Genomic DNA, 21,978 nt, shown 5'->3' with positions numbered 1-21,978 from the left:
CTCCCTCCTTAACACCACACCAGTGAGATGGGGTAGTGTCCCTCTCCCTCCTTAACACCACACCACTGAGGTGGGGTAGTGTCCCTCTCCCTCCTTAACACCGCAGGTGAGATGGGGGAATGTCCCTCTCCCTCCTTAACACCACATCACTGAGATGGGGTAGTGTCCCTCTCCCTCCTTAACACCACACCAGTGAGATGGGGTAGTGTCCCTCTCCCTCCTTAACACCGCAGGTGAGATGGGGGAATGTCCCTCTCCCTCCTTAACACCACATCACTGAGATGGGGTAGTGTCCCTCTCCCTCCTTAACACCACACCACTGAGATGGGGTAGTGTCCCTCTCCCTCCTTAACACCACATCACTGAGATGGGGTAGTGTCCCTCTCCCTCCTTAACACCACACCAGTGAGATGGGGTAGTGTCCCTCTCCCTCCTTAACACCACACCAGTGAAATGGGGTAGTGTCCCTCTCCCTCCTTAACACCACACCAGTGAGGTGGGGTAGTGTCCCTCTCACCTCCTTAACACCACACCAGTGAAATGGGGTAGTGTCCCTCTCCCTCCTTAACACCACATCACTGAGATGGGGTAGTGTCCCTCTCCCTCCTTAACACCACATCATTGAGGTGGGGTAGTGTCCCTCTCCCTCCTTAACACCACATCACTGAGATGGGGTAGTGTCCCTCTCCCTCCTTAACACCACATCATTGAGGTGGGGTAGTGTCCCTCTCCCTCCTTAACAACACACCAGTGAGGTGGGGTAGTGTCCCTCTCCCTCCTTAACACCACACCACTGAGGTGGGGTAGTGTCCCTCTCCCTCCTTAACACCACATCACTGAGATGGGGTAGTGTCCCTCTTCCTCCTTAACACCACATCATTGAGGTGGGGTAGTGTCCCTCTCCCTCCTTAACAACACACCAGTGAGGTGGGGTAGTGTCCCTCTCCCTCCTTAACACCACATCACTGAGATGGGGTAGTGTCCCTCTCCCTCCTTAACACCACACCAGTGAGATGGGGGAATGTCCCTCTCCCTCCTTAACACCACACCAGTGAGGTGGGGGAATGTCCCTCTCCCTCCTTAACACCACACCAGTGAGATGGGGTAGTGTCCCTCTCCCTCCTTAACACCACACCAGTGAGATGGGGTAGTGTCCCTCTCCCTCCTTAACACCACACCAGTGAAATGGGGTAGTGTCCCTCTCCCTCCTTAACACCACACCAGTGAGGTGGGGTAGTGTCCCTCTCCCTCCTTAACACCACATCACTGAGATGGGGTAGTGTCCCTCTCCCTCCTTAACACCACACCAGTGAGATGGGGTAGTGTCCCTCTCCCTCCTTAACACCACACCAGTGAGATGGGGTAGTGTCCCTCTCCCTCCTTAACACCACACCAGTGAGATGGGGTAGTGTCCCTCTCCCTCCTTAACACCACACCAGTGAGATGGGGTAGTGTCCCTCTCCCTCCTTAACACCACATCATTGAGATGGGGTAGTGTCCCTCTCCCTCCTTAACACCTCACCACTGAGGTGGGGAAATGTCCCTCTCCCTCCTTAACACCACACCAGTGAGGTGGGGAAATGTCCCTCTCCCTCCTTAACACCACACCACTGAGGTGGGGGAATGTCCCTCTCCCTCCTTAACACCACACCACTGAGGTGGGGAAATGCCCCTCTCCCTCCTTAACACCACACCACTGAGGTGGGGGAATGTCCCTCTCCCTCCTTAACACCACACCACTGAGGTGGGGGAATGTCCCTCTCCCTCCTTAACACCACACCACTGAGGTGGGGAAATGCCCCTCTCCCTCCTTAACACCACACCACTGAGGTGGGGGAATGTCCCTCTCCCTCCTTAACACCACACCAGTGAGGTGGGGTAGTGTCCCTCTCCCTCCTTAACACCACACCAGTGAGGTGGGGGAATGTCCCTCTCCCTCCTTAACACCACACCAGTGAGATGGGGTAGTGTCCCTCTCCCTCCTTAACACCACACCACTGAGGTGGGGAAATGTCCCTCTCCCTCCTTAACACCACACCAGTGAGATGGGGAAATGCCCCTCTCCCTCCTTAACACCACACCAGTGAGGTGGGGAAATGTCCCTCTTCCTTGACTCAACACATGAGACAGGAAATGTCCCTCTCCTACTATTGAGATGGGGGAGTGGCCCTCTCCTTCCTTGACTCCACACCAGTGAGATGTGGGAGGGGGGCGTAGATCTCACTAGCAAGGGGCTGAGTCTCCCTCAGGAACACCCAATGACATCCAGTGATACAATGGTTTGCGGGGGAGTTACTCTATTCTGGATTTTTGTATGTTTTTTGGACCTACTGTTATCCCAGCTGTAGGCCTCCATTTCCAGTACAGGGGGAGTGCTGCACAATCAGCCAGTCTCTCAAATCCAAGTTCTGCTGAAGGGAGATACAGCATGGTGAATGACCCTTCAGCCCATCATGTCGATGCCAGTATCAGTCACCGGTCTAGCAAGTTTCTGCAGCTGTACTGTGTAGAGTACTCTGATTCAGAATCACGTTTAATATCACCAGCATATGTCATGAAATTTGTTAACCTTATGGCAGCAACACAATGGATTATATAATATAGAAGAAAAACTGTAAATTACAGCAAGTGTATTAAGTAGTTAAGTAAGTAGTGCAAAAACAGAAATAAACAGTAGTGAGGTAGTGTTCATGGGCTCAATATCCATTCAGAAATCGAATGACAGAGGGAAAGAAGCTGTTCCTGAATCGTTGAGTGTGTGCCTTCAGGCTTCTGTATCTCCTCCCTGATGGTAACAATGAGAACAAGACATGTCCTGGGTGATGGGGGTCCTTAAAGGTGGGCGCCACCTTTTTGAGGCATCGCTCCTTGAAGATGTCCTGGATACTATGGAGGCTAGTGCCCATGATGGAGCTGACTAATTTTACAACTCTCTGCAGTGTACATCGATCCTGTGCAGTAGCAACCCCAGACGCTGATGCAACCTGTCAGAATGCTCTCCACGGTACATCCGTAGAAATTTTCAAGTGTTTTTAGTTGACATTCCAAATCTCCTCTAACTCCTAATGAAATATAGCCACTGTCTTGCCTTCTTTATTGCTGCATCAATGTGCTCAGACCAGGTTAGGTCCTCAGAGATACTAACACTCAGGAACTTGAAATTGCTTCCCCTCTCCACTTCTGATCTCTCGGTGAGGACTGGTGTGTGTTGTTCGTCTCACTCTTTCTGAAGTCCACAATCAGCTCTTTGGTCTTCCTGACACTGAGTGAAAGGTTGTTGCTGTGATACGTATGTTGCTCCTGCACGCGCTCTCGTCTCCATCTGCTAAAAATGGTTGTATCATCAGCAGATTTATAGCTGGCACTTGAGCTGTGCCTAGCGGCACAGTCGTGGGTATAGAGAGGGTAGAGCGGCCATACATCCTGCGGCGTGCCAGTGTCGATCGTGGGCGAGGTTGAGATGTTATTAACCAATCCGCACGGATTGTGGTCTTCCAGTTAGGAAGTCAAGAATTCCGTTGCCGAGGGAGGTACGGAGGCCCAGGTTCTGTAGCTTTTTGATCAGGACTGTGGGAATGATGGTGTTAAATGGTGAGCTGTGGTCAATGAACAGCATCCTGACGTAGGTATTTGCATTGTCCCGGTGATCCGAGGCTGCACGGAGAGCCAGTGAGATTGCGTCTGCCATTGACCTGTTGTGGTGACAGGCAAATCGCAGTGGGTCCAGGTCCTTGCTGAGGCAGGAGTTCATTCTAGCCATGACCAACCTCTCAAAACATTTCATCACCGTAGATGTGAGTGCTACTGGATGATAGTTGTTAAGGCAGCTCACACTACTCTTCTCGGGCACTGGTTTAATTGTTGCCCTTTTGAAGCAGTGAGAGATTGAAAATGTCTTTGAACAGTTGGTTGGCACGAGTTTTCAGAGCCTTACCAGGTACTCCATCGGGGTCTGTCACCTTGCAAAGGTTCACCCTCAGCCTGACGTCGGTCTCTGAGACAGAGATCGCAGGATCACCGGGTGCTGCAGGGATCCTCATAGCTGTGGTTTTATCCTCCCTTTCAAAGCGGGCACAGAAGGGGTTGAGCGCATTTTGGGAATGAAGCAGCACTGCCATTCATGATGTTGGGTCTGGCCTTGTGGGAAGTAATGGCCTGATAGCTTGCATCATATGGAGGGTCCAATGCACAGGGTGGCAGGAGGCTTCAGAGGGCCGTCGATACAGCCAGCTCCATCACGGGCGCTCGCCTCACCACTGTCAATGACATCTTCAAGAGATGGTGCTTCAAGAAGGCAGCATCCATCACTAAGGACCCTGACCATCCAGGACATGTCTGCTTCTCATTACTGCCATCAAGGAGGTGGCACAGGAGTCTGATAATCCACACTCAACATTTCAGAAACAGCTTCTTCCCCTCCACCGTTGGATCTCTCAACAGTCCACGAACGCTACCTCACTGTTGTGCTTTACTTTTCACACATACTGAACCATTTTGTATGTTTCTTATTATAACTTCTTTGATATTGATCTGTAGTGCTGCTGCCAAACAACAAATCTCGTGGCATATGTCAGTGCTGATAAACCTGATCCTGATCTCATTGTCAACATCTCAGGGGATCCACTACTTTGATTCGATCATGAAGAAGGCACATCAGTGGCTCGACTTCGTTAGGGGTTTGAGGAGATTTGGATAGGAATGTTGGTTGGCATGGATGAGTTGGGCCGAAGGGCCTGTTTCCGATCTGTATGACTCTGTTAGCGAATAAAAATTAATGATGGCTTTAATGGCAGATGATGGGTGGGTGGGTTGGAGATACGTCTCTACCGAAGGTGATACAAGGTGCTCCTTCCTTCCGCTACCCTTGAGCAAGGTGTAGCACCTGCTTAGCAACCCCCCCCCCCCACCCCCCGATCAGGGTCACGTGAAGCCGTGGGAGCAGGTGGTGAATACTTGTATGACAACCGGTGCAGATCACAAGTCCTGGTTATGCGACCACTGACTCCAGGCAGACAATCTCTGAGGAGTATTGGTAATGACTGGGCTCACTCACCTTGAAAAGACCCTGGCCAGCAGCAGGCAATGGCAAACCACTTCTGTTGAAGAGCTTGCCAAGAGCAATCATGGTCGTGGAAAGACCATGGTCACCCACGTCTAATGACAGGGCATGTGATAAATGAACGAATGTCAGGTACTTCAGTCAATGGGTTTCAATAATATTTTATTTTGAAGAGAGAGTCAGCAGAGGTTTGGGGGATGAAATTCCGGTGCGAAGGTGTGGTGTGGTGGTCTGTGGGATAATGATTAAACACAGGTATAGAAATGGAAGGGTGATGACTGCTTCCGCCCCCCTGCCCCACAACTAAATCCCCATCAATTTTTTCCCAAATATCCTCAGAATCCACAAATTAAGGAAAATTTACAGTGAGGAATTAACCAAATGGCCCACATGTTGTTGGGATGTGGGAGGAATCAGAGCAGAGGGGGAAATCCACATAGTGAATGGGAGAACGTGCATGTTCCTTACAGACAACGTTGGACGTCAGGATTGAAAATGGGGGTCTCTGGGCTTTGGTAGCTGAATGCATGGTCTCCTTGGTCTGAAGAGAAATGAGAAGTTCTCCCCTCCTACCTGGGACCAATATTTATCTCTTGTCTGGTAACAGCAATTTGTCTAACCCTTGCCATGTTTCTGTTTGTGGGACCTTACCGGAGGCTCTGAAAGGTGTTACGCAAATGCAAGTCTTTAACCTGGGTTTGGTCTCCATCTGTTTCAGAAGTCGATGCCCGAAGAGTTCATTAAGGAAATTTCATCCATTGACTATACATCACCAGTGACAAAGATCAACGGTAGGCTGGCCCTCCGTGAGGTAGGGAGCGCGATATGGGGGAAGCGACCTCTGGTGCCCCACGGACTCCTCCCCAAAACTCACCCACTGTTAGTGCAATGATGGAGGGGTGAGCTTTGGGGGGGGGGTGGATTCTAGGGCCAACCGGCTGAAAGCAAGTCCATCAGCCAAGGAATGTGAGATGGCCCGCTGGTCCAACTTGGACGCCCACAGAGCTGTCAACGGCTTGTAGGGCTGATGGCGGTCACCAAGGTAGGGAGAGCATGGAGAGGGTTAAGGAGAAGGATGAGGATTTTACATTTGGAGACAATGGCTACATTATTACGTACCTCCTGTACCTAATAAAGTGGCCACTCAGCGTATGTTCCTGGTCTTCTGCTGCTGGAGCCCATCCACTTCAATGTTCCACATGTTGTGCGTTCACAGATGCTGTTCTCCACACCACTGTTGTAACGTGTGGTTACTTGAGTTACTGTTGCCTTCCTGACAGCTTGAACTGGTCTGGTCATTCTCCTCTGACCTCTCCCATTAACAACGTGTTTTCGCCCACAGAACTGCTGCTCACTGGATATTATTTAATCTTCACACTATTCTCTGTACACTCTGGAGAACGTTGTGTGTGAAAATCCCAGGAGATTGGCAGCTTCTGAGATACTCAAACCACCTCAAACATTCCATAGTCAAAGACACTTTCTTCCCCCATTCTGGTATTTGCTCTGAACAACAACAGAGCCTCTTGACCACGTCTGCATACTTTAATGCATTGAGTTGCTGCCACATGATTGGCTGATTAGACATTTACATTAACGAGCAGGTGGCCAGAGTGTAAATAATAGTGACCTTTGCCCTGACACCACACCAGAACTGAATAACAGAATGGCAGTAGTTTCTGATGCCGAGGGAGGGCCATTCTGTTCATATCTGCCTCTCCGAGTTAGAAATTAAGAACCCCTCTTCCCACACTGGGTCTGTCACCCTGCAGCCCAGAGCTCTTCCTGTTCTTTTCAGTCAGTGAGTTGTGGACTCCATCAGACTCTGGGTGAAAACACTATTCCTCATCTTCCCTCTAAATCCTCGATCAGCTCCTTTGAATCTATGCCCTGTTCTTTGACCTGGTTGCTAAGGGAATTAGGTCCTTTCTATTTCCTCTGCCCCCCCCCCCCCACCCCATAGTTTAGGCACCTCCACAAACTTTCCTCTGTTCCAAAGACAACAAACTTTCAAGACGGGTTAGGCAGCATCGTAGAGAGAAAGGCTCAGTTGGTTTCTGGTTAGATTATAAGTCATAGGAGCAGAATTAGGCCATTTGGCCCATCGAGTCTGCTCCATCATTCCATCATGGATGGTTTATTTTTGTGGTTTGCAGTGAGGAGGGAAGCTTTGAGGGAAGAGTCCTGACGAAAGTGTCTCGGCCCAAAGCGAGGACCGTTTTCTCCCCTCCATAGATGCTGCCTGGCCTGCTGAGTTCCTCCAGCATTTTGTGTGTGTTGCTCTGGATCTCCAGCATCTGTAGAATCTCTTGTGTTTATGTTATGGAGTCTGTAGCCTCTCTACACCTCCATTCCACGCCTCGGCTAATAAAGCACCCAGTTTACCTTTCCAATCGCCACATTCTCTTGTCCACTCACCTTTGAGGATGTGTAGATGCGTCCCCCTTTCTGTTCCTCCACTCGATAACCTCCCGTCGATTGTACATCAGAGTGTTGGAGTCAAACAGGACAGATGTGGGTTCTTCACTGCACCACGTCCGTAAGACACAGGATCAGAATTAGGCCATTCAGCCCATCGGGTCTGCTCTGCCACCCTATCATGGCTGGTTTGTTCTCCCTTTCAACCCCGTTCTCCTGCCTTCACCCCCATCCTTTGATACTCTGACTAATAAAATAAACTATCAATCTCCACTTTAAATATTCCCAGTGACTTGGCCTCCATGTCTGTCTGTGGCAATGAATTCCACAGATTCACCACCCTCTGGCTAAAGAAATTCCTCCCCATCTCTGTTCTAAAGAGATGTCCTTGTATTGATTGACTGTGGACTTCAGGAAGGGCAGGACGAGGGCAAACACACCCGTCCTCATAGAGGGATCAGAAGTGGAAGGGGTACGAGTTCCTGGGTGTCGACATCTCTGAGGATCTGTATGTTGGTTCCCATACCCAACATGTTGATGCAGGTACAAAAAAAGGCACAATGACGGTTATATTACATTCGGAGTTTGGGGAGATCTGGTATGTCGTCAAAAACTCACATCGGTGTCCACAGATGTATCATGGAGGGCAATCTAACTGCCTGGTGTGGGGAGGGGGGTCCACTGCACAGAATCGTGATAAACTGCTGGTAGTTGGAACCTCAGTCACCTCCATCATGGGCTCCAGCCTCCATAGTATCCAGGACATCCTTAGGGAGCGGTGCCTCAAAAAGGTGGCGTCCGTCATTAAGGACCCCCATCACCCAGGACATGCCCCCTTCTCATTGCCACCATCAGGGAGGAGGTGCAGGAGCCTGAAGGCACACACTCAACGATTCAGGAACAGCTTCTTCCCCTCTGCCATCCGATTTCTGAATGGACATCAAGCCCCTGAACACTACCTCACAACTCCTTTTGCACTATTTATTTAATTTATATATATAATCTGAAGTTTACAGTTTTTATTATTACGAATAACAATGTACTGCAGCTGCATAACAACAAATTTCATGACATATGCCAGTGATATTAAACCTGATTCTGAGGCTGTGCCGTCTGGTCCTAGACTTTTGCACTATAGAAGCAGCCTCTCCATGCCCACTCCGTCTAGGCCATATATGTCAAACTCAAGGCCCGCGGGCCAAATCCGGCCCGCGGTGGAATTATCTTTGGCCCGTGAGATAATATCTAATTACTATTAAAGCTGGCCCCAGTAATCGAAGCGCCTATGGCGTATGATATGGCTAATGCTGAGTTTATTCAGGTACCAGGTTTTCAGGGTTTTTAGTGTTTATTCGGCAGTCTTCTTCATAAGAAACGGAATTTGTAAAGTGAAACACTTTGTAGTTATAGCAGAGACTGAGACACATGAGAGCAGGCTGAAAAAACGGAGGCAACAAAAGCTGCGTTCGCACGCGTCCGACTGATCTGGCCCGCATGAAGCTGCATTTTGCTCAATCCGGCCCGTGACCTAAAATGAGTTTGACACCCCTGGTCTAGGCCTTTCAATATTCGATAGATTTTAATGGGATCCCTCCTCAGTACAGGCCCAGAGCCATCAGACGCTCCTCATACGTTAACCTTTTCATCTCTGGGATCATTATCCACGCTGACTCTTGCTTCGTTGCACTCCCCCAACTGCACGACCCAGCGCTTCTCTGTATCAAACACCATTTGTCACGCAGCTGCCCAAATGAATAGCCCGCTTGTGTCTTCCTGAAGCCTAAAGCTTCCCTCCTCACAGCCAACCAAGGGCCCACTCTTCGCTAGATCCTCCCTGTAGGTCCAAATCATTTCGAGGCACCTCAAAGAGGGAGGAGCTGAGTGCCACACTCTGACTGGACATCTGCAAGAGGTAGTGTCACAAGAGGGAGGCATCAGCATCTGGACATACCCTCCTCTCATCACTACTATCAGGGCAGAAGTACAAGAGCCCAAAGACCCACACTCAGCATTTTAGCAACAGCTTCCTTTCCTCCATCATTAGATTTTTGAAAGGTCCGTGAACACTACCTCAATATTTTGCACTATTTATTTACTTTTATACATTATGTTATTAGTGTAATTTACAGTAACTTTTTACATCCATGAAACCTAGCAACACTGCCTCACTGTTTGCACTCCTCATTTATTATAAATAATACTGTATGTATGTGTATTTTCTCTTATTGTAATTTATAGTAGTTTTTTAATGTCTTGGACTTTACCATTGCCACAAAACAACAAATTTCACGACACACGTCGTTGTTAACAAACCTGACTCTGATCAGAGTGGTGCAGAGGAGAAGCACTAAAACATTGTTTCTCTCCGTTACCAGTTGCCGTGGATCGGTTGCCAGGATTCCTGGCAGTGCCCAAGACTGATGGGGTGCCCCCTGCCCGCTACTTGGCTGGCACCATCCACCTGAACTGTGAGGACACGGCCTACATCACGGAGGCGTACGACGAGGCTTACCGAGGGCTTCCTTCCATGAAGTGCGTCCCAAAGGGCTGGCTGTTCTTCGTTTTAGATCCACCACCCCCCACAACTTTCTCCATAAACTGGGGCCCAGGGGATCAGACTCACCACAACAACTTGCATCTCAGTAGCACCTCCAACACAGCGAGCGCATTTTCCACATCTCTTTTCCCCAGGGCTCGAGAATCAAGAGCTCGAGGGGATGAGGAGAGAGGGGCACGTCCTGATAGGGACGTGAAGGGTATTTTTTTTTAACCCGGAAGGTAATCCATATTATGGAACAAGTTGCCAGAGGAAGTGGTTGAGGCGGGTACATTAGCAACTTTGAAAAGACACATACAGCTGTTGCAGGTCGATGAGTTTGAGAGTCTGTGGTCAAGGTCTGGAGGCTCAGAGGTGATGTGCTGGGGCTGGAGGCCTGTTTGTGTATGGGAGGGTCGTTAAAGGGCTTGTTTTGCTGCTGTTGCTGTGCCGAACATGATGGTATACTATGTTGGTGCTGGAATGTGTGGCAACACTTGTGGGCTGCCCCCAGCAGTGTGTTGGTTTTTACCGCAATTGATGCATTCCACTGTATGTTTCGAGAAGGCAGGAGAGTGGGGTTGAGAGGGGTAATAAATCATGATGGAATGTTGGAACATACCTGATGGGCTGAATGGCCAGTATGTCACTACACCTGAAGCTGAATTAGAGATAGATGGATAGTGGGATATGGAGCAACCTTGGGCAACTGGGACCAGCTAGGTCAGTTCGCATAGATGAATTGGGCTGAAGGGCCTTTTCCATGCTGTACGGCTCTATGACATTATCAGATGAAAATTTATGAGAGCCTTCGTGCCAGATGTCCTGACCAATGGGTTTTAATAAAAAAAAATTTTAACTAAGAGAGGGGCAGCAGATGTTGGATGGGCTGCAAGGGTGGAAATTCCCGAGCTAAGACATGGCAGTCCGAGGGATAAAGGCTAGCCTTGATCAGAGATCACACAGATCTCTGGGCTGGAGGAGGTCACAGAGGCTGCGAGGGGTGAGATCATGGGGCACGTTTACAAGAAGATGAAGTATCTGAGGTGGGGAAGTGGTTTTGGTCTCTGACTCCCATGTCCTGGAGGTGGCGCTGTGGAGACGGGTGATACGTGGTACCAGGGGTGATGGGTGGGGGAGACCGAGTCAAATATTATTCCTTGAGTTAGAAAGTAGGATCAGCTTTATTTATGTGACATCAAAATATTGAAACATGCAGTAAAATATGTTGTTCGCGTCAACGGACCACACAGTCCAAGGATGTTCTGCAGTGTCACCATCTGTCCTGTACCAACATTGCATGCTCACAACTTATTAACCCTAACCTGTCTGACTTTGGAATGTGGGAGGAAACCAGAGGAAACTCGTGATGCCATGGGGTGAACGTACAAACTCCTTACAGGTAGCGGCGGAATCAAACCCGGGTTGTAACCCGTGTTACTCGATAAGCTTTATAGGACGCACAGACAGATGGTTTAGAAACAGTGGAAGGGGCAAATGAAGGTAACACTGCACCTTCCTGCTGTGCAGAAACTGGCCTCTGCACTTCCCCCGAAGACATTACTGACCCATTGTTCAAAGAGAACTCTGCACGTTGGAATTCGGAAATAAAATCAGAGAATGCTAGAGACACTTGGCTGGTCAGGCATCATCTGTGGGGAGAGAAGCAGGGAAGGTGTTTGACCTACTGAGTGTTAAAATTACAGAGTGATACAGGTCAGGAACAGGCCCTTCAGTCAAAATGGCCCATGCTGACCAATCTGTCCATCTAATCTAGCCCCATTTGCCTGAGTTTCACCCATATCCCTCTAAACCAGGGGTTCCCAACCTTTTTTATGCCCTTAACTGAAGGGTCCATGGACTCCAGGGTAGGAACCCTTGTAACCTTTTCAATTCATGGACTTCTCCAAGTGTCTCTGAAATGCTGTTACCGGTAATTAATCGGCTTATTATTGTCACATGTACTGAGATTGTCCTACGTACTGTTTATACAGACCCAATCATTACACAGTGCGTTGAGTAAGCTAAAGCAGCAACAAAGGAGAATAAAGTGTAAAAACTACGGGAAAAAGTGCGGTGGAGGTGACAATAAGGTACAAGGTCATCACGAGGTAGATTGCGAGGCCAAGAGTCTATCGTATCAGACTAGAAATTCATTCGAGAGTCTGCAGCTGCCTTCACCGCTTCCTACGGCAGCCTGCTCCATAAGGAGATCACGCTCTGTATGAAGATGTTGCCCCTTGGGTGGGGGGGAGGTCCCTTTTTAATCCTGCCCCCCTCACGTTGAACCTGTGACCTTTAGTTTGTCACTCCCCTTCCCTGGGGCAGAAACTGTGTGCATTCATCCCCATGGCCAGAGGGTGGTGAATCTGTGGAATTCATTGCCACAGACAACTGTGGAGGCCAGACCTTTGGGTATATTAAAAGTGGCAGTTGATAGGTTCTTGATTAGTAAGGGCGTCAAAGGTTACGGGGAGAAGGCAGGAGAATGGGAAAATGGAAGGGAGAATAAATCAGCCCTGATGGAATGGCGGAGAAGGCCCAATTCTGCTCCTGTGTCTTCTGACTCAGGCAGCTTTTATTTCAGGTATCTAGCGTTTGCAGTTTCGGCTTTCCATTTACCGATGAATTTCTTGTTTGCTTTCTGCCCACCAGGCCGATGATTGAGTTATGTATCCCCTCAGTTCTGGATTCAACCCTTGCTCCACCGGGCTGCCACGTGCTCTCCATCTTCACCCAGTACACTCCCTACCATCTCCAAGGGGGAAAGGAGTGGGACGAGGAGCAGAAGAACCTCTATGCTGACCGAGGTAAACCACACACCCCAAGTGAAAGGAAAGGAGGTCCCCAAAGAGGTGATGCGGTAAAGGGCGTGCACTGAATATCGCTTCCAAAGCTTGGTGCTCTCGACTTCAATCGAACCAAACTGCATGCGGACCCGGAGTGCCACAGTGGACAGAGCTGCTGCCCCACAGCGCCAGAGACCCAGAGACCACCGGTGCTGTCTGTGTGGAGTTTGTATGTTCTCCCGGTGCCCCAGTGTCTGCTGGGTGCTCCGGATTCCTCCCAAAGGCAATCTGGTCGTCTGGCTGTTAGAATCAGAATCAGATTATTATCACTGACTTGCATGAGGAGAAATTTCTTTCTATATGGAATGAGCTGCCAGAGGAAGCAGTTGGTGGGCAGGTACATTGACAGCCTTGTAAAGACATGGATAGGAAAGGTTTAGAGCAGGGGTTCCCAACCTGGGGTCCATGGACCCCTTGCTTAATGGTGTGTGTGTAGGCCTCCATTAGTTTCGACAGACCATGTATTTGTGCCTTGGAAAGTTTCCAGGTTTTTTTTAAAAAATGGGACACTGGCAGTTGCCCAAGCTGCAAGTCTCCCCTCTCCACGCCACCAATGTTGTCCAAGGGAAGGGCATTAGGACCCACACAGCTTGGCACCGGTGTCGTCGCAGAGCAATGTGTGGTTAAGTGCCTTGCTCGAGGACACACACGCGTGCCTCAGTCAAGGCTCGAACTAGTGACCTTCAGATAACTAGACGACCACCTTAACCGCTTGGCCACGCTTAATGGTATTGGTCCATGGCATAAAGAAAGATTGGGAATCCCTGGTTTAGAGGGAGATGGGCCAACTGGGACTAGCTTAGAGGGGTGTCTTGGTTGGCATGGACGTCTCGGGCCAAAGGGCCTGTGATGTACTACATTGGGAGTGTCCTGAAGCAGACGAAGGGGCTGGGACCTTGTCCTTTCCACAAATGAATTCCAGGTTGCATCCACTTGAATATCACTGGGTGGTCAAGTCAAAGAGGGGATGCATTCCAGACAGTGGGCAAGGTCAATCTGGTAAATCTGACCTGCCCTCCTTAGAGAAGTAAGCGACTTCCATTCCTCTCTCTTCCCAGTGTTTGACTGCATTGAGCAGTACGCTCCGGGGTTTAAGAGTTCAGTGATCGGACGTGACATCCTGACACCTCCAGATCTGGAGAAGGTGTTTGGTTTGACAGGTGGGGTAAGTACTAACTAGTTCTGTGACCAAGCTCACCTGAAATTACCAGTCCAATGCTGAAAATAAAGCAGGTGCTGACACTTTTGGAGGGATTATATTTCTTCTGGGGGCATTGGTAAATTGGTTTGTAGTTGTCACATGTACCGGGGTTCAGTGAAAAACTTCGTCATGCAGTCCATCCATACAGATTTAATCTCATCAGTGCAGGCAGGCAAGAGAAGGTAAAACCACAGCAGAATGCAGAATGAAGTGTTACAGAGGAAGTGCAGTGCAGGTAGACAATAAGGTGCAAGGCCGTGATGAGCTAGGTTGTCAGGGCAAGAGTCCACCTCATCAAACTGGGGATCCAGTCACTGTCTGATAACAGTGGGATAAAAGCTGTCCTTGAGCCTGGTGCTACATGCCTTTGGCTTTTGTGTCTTCTACCTGATGGGAGAAGGGAGAAGAGAGATGTCTGGTGTGGGTTGGGTCTTTGGTTATGTTGGCAGTGAGATATATAGAGTCCATGGCTTTTGTGACATGCAAGGCTGTGTCCACATCTCTCTGTGGGTTCTTGCAGTCATGGGCAGAGCAGTTGCTGTAGCAAGTGTTGACGCATTCACCACTCAGGGCATCAATAAAAATTGGTGAGGGTCGATGGGGACCTGCCAAATTTCCTTAGCCTCCTGAGGAAGTGGAGTTATGGGGAGCTGTCTTGGCTGTGCATCTACTTGGTTGGACCAGCACAGTGTATTGGTGATGCTAACTCCTAGGAGCCTGAAGCTCTCGACCTCCTGAACCTCTCAACTCTCTCGACCTCATTGACGGGGTTAAAAAGTTCGGGGGGGGGCGTGGTTCTAGATCTCTCCAGCCTCTCCTCCTCCTTGGCACGTGTGTTAACGGCGCGCGTCTCAGGTGTGGGATCTTCCTATGTGCTGACGGGTCATTTTCCTATCCACACCCATAGCCGTGTTTCATGGTGAGCACCATTGGTTGAGAAGTGTTTCGGGATGTCCCAGGGATTTAGCAGGTCTATTAAAATAAAGAACATTTTCATGCTCCCAGGCTTCAGACTGGGAATAGTTACGCAGGAACGCTCTTTCCATTCGTTCCAGCTGGGATAGGTGTAGCAGGAGGTTCACCAAGCAACTCCTCTCCTGGTGAGGGTTCAGATCCAGCTGCACTAACCTCAGTGCAGAAATACAGGGGAAGGAATACCTCCTTACCGGTGAAATATTTATCCTCTCAAGTGGACGTAAACGTGTCCGTTAAAGTCCAAAGCACATTTATTACCGAAGTACTATGTGCAACCTTCAGATCTGTGTTCTTGCGGGCAGCCAGTAAAGAAACCCAATAAAATCCATTAACAATGGCCGTCCAGCACCAAATGTGCGAAACAAGAACGAATTGCGCAAACAATAAAAAGTAAACAAATTACACTCAGAACTGAAGTTTGTGAAAGTGAGTTCACAGCCACGAGGCTGCAGCAGGCCCAGGAGCCTGTCAGCCGCGGGCTGCAGCAGGCCCAGGAGCCTGTCAGCCGCGGGCTGCAGCAGGCCCAGGAGCCTGTCAGCCGCGGGCTGCAGCAGGCCCAGGAGCCTGTCAGCCGCGGGCTGCAGCAGGCCCAGGAGCCTGTCAGCCGCGGGCTGCAGCAGGCCCCGGAGCCTGTCAGCCGCGGGCTGCAGCAGGCCCAGGAGCCTGTCAGCCACGAGGCTGCAGCAGGCCCAGGAGCCTGTCAGCCGCGGGCTGCAGCAGGCCCCGGAGCCTGTCAGCCGCGGGCTGCAGCAGGCCCAGGAGCCTGTCAGCCACGAGGCTGCAGCAGGCCCAGGAGCCTGTCAGCCGCGGGCTGCAGCAGGCCCAGGAGCCTGTCAGCCACGAGGCTGCAGCAGGCCCAGGAGCCTGTCAGCCGCGGGCTGCAGCAGGCCCAGGAGCCTGTCAGCCGCGGGCTGCAGCAGACCCAGGAGCCTGTCAGCCGCGGGCTGCAGCAGGCCCAGGAGCCTGTCAGCCGCGGGCTGCAGCAGGCCCAGGAGCCTGTCAGCCGCGGGCTGCAGCGTCAGTTCAGCGCAGAGACAAGTAAACCTTGCTGATCAGCAAACTGAACACCAGCCTGTCCTGCACCTCCAACCCTGACACCACAACCTTTTCAGTCTGGCCCGGGAGCATGAAAGTGTTCTTTATTTAATAGACCTGGGTTTCTGTACGACCGCTAAATCCCTGGGACGTCTTTCAGTCTATTCTACCTTCTGCCCAACTGATACGAAACAATAAGGAGCTGGGAAAGTCAGTGGGTCAGGCAACATCTGTGGAGTCAAAGAGATGGTCAATGGTCAGCGTTAAAATATTCACCATGGCTTTGCCCTCACAGATGCTGCCTGACTCACTGAGTTTCCCTAGCAGTTTGTGGGTATTTTTGGCTTCTGAGGTTGAGCTTGGCTGAATATTGAGCAGACACAAGGACAGATATCTGGGGGAGGGTTACCTGTGTATTTCTTCTGTTCCCTCTGCACTCACCACATCTTCCCACCTGGTCTGGCATCACGCGGAGTAACCGCAGGCAAATTGTGCGTTGGTCTTTGCAGAACATCTTCCACGGGGCGATGACGCTTGACCGCCTATACCTGGCACGCCCCTCGGCCCTGAATTCGGGATACAGGTCGCCCGTCAAGGGCCTGTACCTGTGCGGGAGCGGAGCTCACCCAGGTAAGAGCCGCTTGGGAAATATGCACCCTGGGGTTCCCGGGGCGAGGCAACAGCCAGAAGTGTTGGACAGGGCTGGAGGGACAGCAAGTTAGAATCAGAATCAGGTTTAACATCGCCAGCATATGTTGTGAAATTTGTCATCTTTGTGACAGCAGCACGGCGCAATACATGATAATAGAGAAAAAACATCAATTACAGTAAACGTATATAATAGTTAAATTAAGTAGGTAATGCAAACAATAGAAATGTTAAAAAATAGTGTTGTAGTGTTCATAGGTTCAATGTCCATTCAGAAACCAGATGGCAGAGGGCAAGAAGCTGTTCCTGAATCATTGACTGCGTGCCTTCAGGCTTCTGTACCTCCCTCCTGATGGTAGCAATGAGAACAAGGCATGACCTGGGTGATGGAGGCTCCTAATGACGGACGCCGCCTTTTTGAGGCATCGCCCCTTGAAGATGTCCTGGATACTATGGCAGCTAGTGCCCAGAGTGGAGCTGGCTAAGTTTACAACTCTGCAGCTCATTTCGATCCTGTGCAGTAGCCCCCTTCCCCCATAATAGACAGAGATGCAGCCAGTTAGAATGCTCTCCACAGTACAACTGTAGAAATTTTCGAGTGTTTTCGGAGACAAACCAAATCTTCTCCAACTCTTAGTGAAATATAGCCACTGTCTTGCCGTCTTTGTAGCTGCATCGATATGTTGGGCCTAGGTTAGATCCTCAGAGATATTGACATCCAGGCACCTGAGATTTGGAATCTGAGATAAGATTAGTGTTATTTATCACACTGAAACGTACAGTGAAATGAATCGTCTTGTGTCGATGACTAACACAGTCCGAGGATGTTCTGGGAGCACTGCACAAGAGTCACCGCGCTTCTGACACCAACACAGCTTACTAACCCATGCAGCAAGGGGAGAACCTGCAAACTCCTTACAGACAGCAGCGGCAATTAAACCTGAATAGCTGGCATTGCTGACCGCCGTGCTACCGTGTTGCACTCCCCCCCCTCCAACCAGCTTGGTGGAGGGAGGGTCAGTGAGGGCAGGGGGCAGGGGTAGAGGGTCAATGGAGAGAGAGTGAAGGTGGAGGGGAGGAGGAAGCGATGAAAGAGTTGATGGAGGGTTGATATCGGGTGTTCTGGTGGAGAGGTGAGGGAGGATCGGTAGGTCTTCCGGCAGGGAAACAGGCCCTTTGGCCCATCCTCTCCATGCTGACCACCAGCCACCCACCCACACTAATCCCATTTTTCCCTCTTACATCCTCCTCCACTCCCAGGTTCTGTTCCTGACCCGCACACATGGGTCTGGGGGAGAGGGGGAGTGAAATTAATGGCAGCCAATTAACTCACAAACACCTGACGTCTTTGGGATGTGGGAGGAAGCCAGGGCATCTGGGGCAAATCCAAGCGGTCACAGGGAGAACATGCAAACTCCACACAGACAGCACTGGCGATCAGTATTGAACCAGGGTCCCTGAGACAGAGTGGGGGGGAGGTGAAGAGGAGATGTGGTGGGGGGGTTTGTGGACATGGGATGTGGTGACGTAGATCCACGACCTTCTGCCAGATTTCCAACATCTGCAGAGGAGTTGTTACAAGACCGCCACTCAGCCCATCTAGTTGGTGCCAGCTCCTAATACAGACCCAATCAGTTCCATGCCCCACTCAGTCCCCACAGCCCTGTGGAGTTCCTCCAGCAATTTGTGTGAGTTCCAGCATCTGCAGAATCCCTGTGCTGTTTCTGACTTGGTTGCATTCAGAATGCTGACTGTCTCTTTAGGAGGTCTGACTGTCTTTCCTGTGTGAGGGTCTCCAACCCCCGCCCGCTGTATGCCCAGGCGACACAGTGACGGTCAGGGCCTCCTGTTCCATGATTGGCAACTGACAGCCCTCTCTCTCTCTCTCTCTCTGGTGCCAGGTGGTGGTGTCATGGGATCGGCCGGTCGTAACGCAGCCCACGTTGTTCTGTCCGACCTGAGGAGGTCACGGTGGTCCCGCTGACCCTCGGGGACGCCGGCTCGCCGCTCCCCTCCCGGACTCACGGGCTCTCACACGCACAGGAATCACTGTTGAATCGGGAATCGGGAAGCACTTTATGTAATTTAACAGGCACTCACAGGATATGATCGCACCGGGGGAGTCCATTCGAGCCATCAAGTCTGTACCAGCACTTTCAAGCCAATCCTACAAGTTTGTTCCTCCCTTGAGGGCTTCTTTCTGTGGCCTCTTTTTAACCCGCCCCCACCCTCCTGCTATGGACCGCATTCCCCCCCCCCCCCGCCCCGAGACCTGCACATGACAAGTGTATGCCTTTGAACAGGACTGCCGGTGGATAAACACATCCTGTTACGCTGCCCTAATTGATAAAAGCTCCAAATTAAAACTAAACTTTTGGTGGTATAATTAGAATTCCCAATAAAACTGGGAAATCCCTGACTGTGGTGCTTCTGTCTGTTCATCTTCTTGGTACCTCACCTCCTACTGAGGTGCTGGCCACTCACCAGATTTCAAATAGTCCCCAGGTGTAACCTATCTTTCCTCTCCTGGGGATGAGGTCCTTCCAGCTTCTGTTGGCATTTCTGTAGCACTGTTATTTATGGGACAGCGTTGCTGACCTCCTCCTTTCGCAGCCGGGCTTGAGACCGTCCATGGTGGAGTTGTGTCCATTTATAGTCAAGTCAAGTCACTTTTTATTGTCATTTCGACCATAACTGCTGGTACAGTACACAGTAAAAACGAGACAATGTTTTTCAGGACCATGGTGCTCCATGAAACAATACAAAAACTAGATTGAACAACGTAAAACAGCACAAAAACTACACTAGACTACAAACATACTCAGGACTGCATAAAGTGCACAAAACAGTGCAGGCATTACAATAAATAATAAACAGGACAATAGGACAGTAAGGTGTCAGTCCAGGCTCTGGGTATTGAGGAGTCTGATGGCTTGGGGGAAGAAACTGTTACATAGTCTGGTCATGAGAGCCCGAATTCTTTGGTGCCTTTTCCCAGATGGCAGGAGGGAGAAGAGTTTGTATGAGGGGTGCGTGGGGTCCATCATAATGTTGTTTGCTTTGCAGATGCAGCGTGTAGTGTAAATGTCCGTAATGGCGGGAAGAGAGACCCCGATGATCTTCTCAGCTGACCTCACTATCCGCTGCAGGGTCTTGCGATCCGAGATGGTGCAATTTCCGAACCAGGCAGTGATGCAGCTGCTCAGGATGCTCTCGATACAACCCCTGTAGAATGTGATGAGGATGGGGGACAGTTTGGATACAAGACTGGCTGACTGGCAAGAGGGAGAGAGTAGGAATAAAGGGGGCCTATTCGGGTTGGCTGCCGGTGACGGGCAGTGCTCCGCAGGAGCTGGTATTGGGATTGCTTCTTTTCACATTATATGCCAATGATTTGGATGACTTTGTAGGCAAAGGTAGGTGGAGGGGTAGGTAGTGTTGAGGAATCAGTGAGTCTGCTGATTGACTTAGTTCTGGGGAAAGTGCAAAGAAGTGACCTACGTAATATAGTGTAAAGAAGTGTATGTACGGTCGTGCACTTCAGTAGAAGGAATAAATGTGTAAACGGTTTTCTAAAGGGGGTGAAAATGCAAAGAGACGTGGGAGTCCTTGTGCAGGGTTCCCTGAAGGTTACCTTGCAGACTGAGTCGGTGGTGAGGAAGGCAAATGCAACGTTAGCATTCATTTCGAGAGGACTAGAATATAAGAGCAAGGGTGTAATGCTGAGGCTTTGTAAGTCATTGGCCAGACCAAACTTGGAGCATTTTGAGCCGCTCATCTAAGAAAAGATGTGTTGGCATTAGAGAGGCTCTAGAAGAGGTTCATGAGAAGGATTCATGGAAAGGATTAATGTATGAAGAGTATTTGATGGCTTGGGCCTGTACTCACTAGAGTTTAGAAGAAATGAGTGAGATCTCATTGAAAATTATTGATTATTGAAAGGCCTAGATAGAGTGGACGTGGAGAGGATGTTTCCTATAGTGGGGGAGTCTAGGACCAGAGGACACAGATAGAGTGGATGTGGAGAGGATGTTCCCTATAGTGGGGGAGTCTAGGACCAGAGGGCACAGATAGAGTGGATGTGGAGAGGATGTTTCCTATAGTGGGGGAGTCTAGGACCAGAGGGCACAGATAGAGTGGATATGGAGAGGATGTTTCCTATAGTGGGGGAGTCTAGGACCAGAAGGCACAGATAGAGTGGATGTGGAAAGGATGTTTCCTATAGTGGAGGAGTCTAGGACCAGAGGACACAGAGTGGATGTGGAGAGGATGGGTCCTATGGTGAGTGAGTCTAGGATCAGAGGGCACAGATAGAGTGGATGTGGAGAGGACGTTTCCTATAGTGGGGGAGTCTAGGACCAGAGGGCACAGATAGAGTGGATGTGGAGAGGACGTTTCCTATAGTGGGGGAGTCTAGGACCAGAGGGCACAGATAGAGTGGATGTGGAGAGGATGTTTCCTATAGTGGGGGAGTCTAGGACCAGAAGGCACAGATAGAGTGGATGTGGAAAGGATGTTTCCTATAGTGGAGGAGTCTAGGACCAGAGGATACAGAGTGGATGTGGAGAGGACGTTTCCTATAGTGGAGGAGTCTAGGATCAGATAGAGTGGACGTGGAGTGGATGTTTCCTATAGTGGGGGAGTCTAGGATCAGAGGGCACAGATAGAGTGGATGTGGAGAGGATGTTTCCTATAGTGGGGGGAGTCTAGGACCAGAAGGCACAGATAGAGTGGATGTGGAAAGGACGTTTCCTATAGTGGAGGAGTCTAGGACCAGAGGATACAGAGTGGATGTGGAGAGGATGTTTCCTATAGTGGGGGAGTCTAGGACCAGAGGACACAGATAGAGTGGATGTGGAGAGGATGTTTCCTATAGTGGGGGGAGTCTAGGACCAGAGGACACAGATAGAGTGGATGTGGAGAGGATGTTTCCTATAGTGGGGGGAGTCTAGGACCAGAAGGCACAGATAGAGTGGATGTGGAAAGGACGTTTCCTATAGTGGAGGAGTCTAGGACCAGAGGATACAGAGTGGATGTGGAGAGGATGTTTCCTATAGTGGGGGAGTCTAGGACCAGAGGACACAGATAGAGTGGATGTGGAGAGGATGTTTCCTATAGTGGGGGGAGTCTAGGACCAGAGGACACAGATAGAGTGGATGTGGAGAGGATGTTTCCTATAGTGGAGGAGTCTAGGACCAGAGGACACAGAGTGGATGTGGAGAGGATGGGTCCTATGGTGGGTGAGTCTAAGACCAGA

The 21,978-nt window shown here is 50.2% G+C and overlaps 1 protein-coding gene across 1 annotated transcript in view; it reads left to right on the top strand.

The window, feature by feature from the left end:
- pyroxd2 (pyridine nucleotide-disulphide oxidoreductase domain 2) overlaps window positions 1-19,137 on the top strand; it is a 70,436-nt gene extending 51,299 nt beyond the window's left edge. Inside the window, exons 11-16 of the mRNA XM_073027044.1 lie at window positions 5,778-5,850; window positions 9,853-10,009; window positions 12,669-12,823; window positions 13,921-14,027; window positions 16,583-16,703; window positions 18,623-19,137. Coding sequence (XP_072883145.1) covers window positions 5,778-5,850; window positions 9,853-10,009; window positions 12,669-12,823; window positions 13,921-14,027; window positions 16,583-16,703; window positions 18,623-18,705 — 696 coding nt within the window. The 3' untranslated portion in view covers window positions 18,706-19,137. The remainder of the gene's footprint in view (window positions 1-5,777; window positions 5,851-9,852; window positions 10,010-12,668; window positions 12,824-13,920; window positions 14,028-16,582; window positions 16,704-18,622) is intronic.
- The last annotated feature ends 2,841 nt before the right edge of the window (window positions 19,138-21,978 follow it).

The sequence above is a fragment of the Hemitrygon akajei genome, chromosome 23, assembly GCF_048418815.1.
Source record: "Hemitrygon akajei chromosome 23, sHemAka1.3, whole genome shotgun sequence".
Lineage (NCBI taxonomy): Eukaryota > Metazoa > Chordata > Chondrichthyes > Myliobatiformes > Dasyatidae > Hemitrygon > Hemitrygon akajei.
Note: the sequence above shows the minus strand (reverse complement) of the source record. Positions and strands in the feature narration are given on the sequence as shown.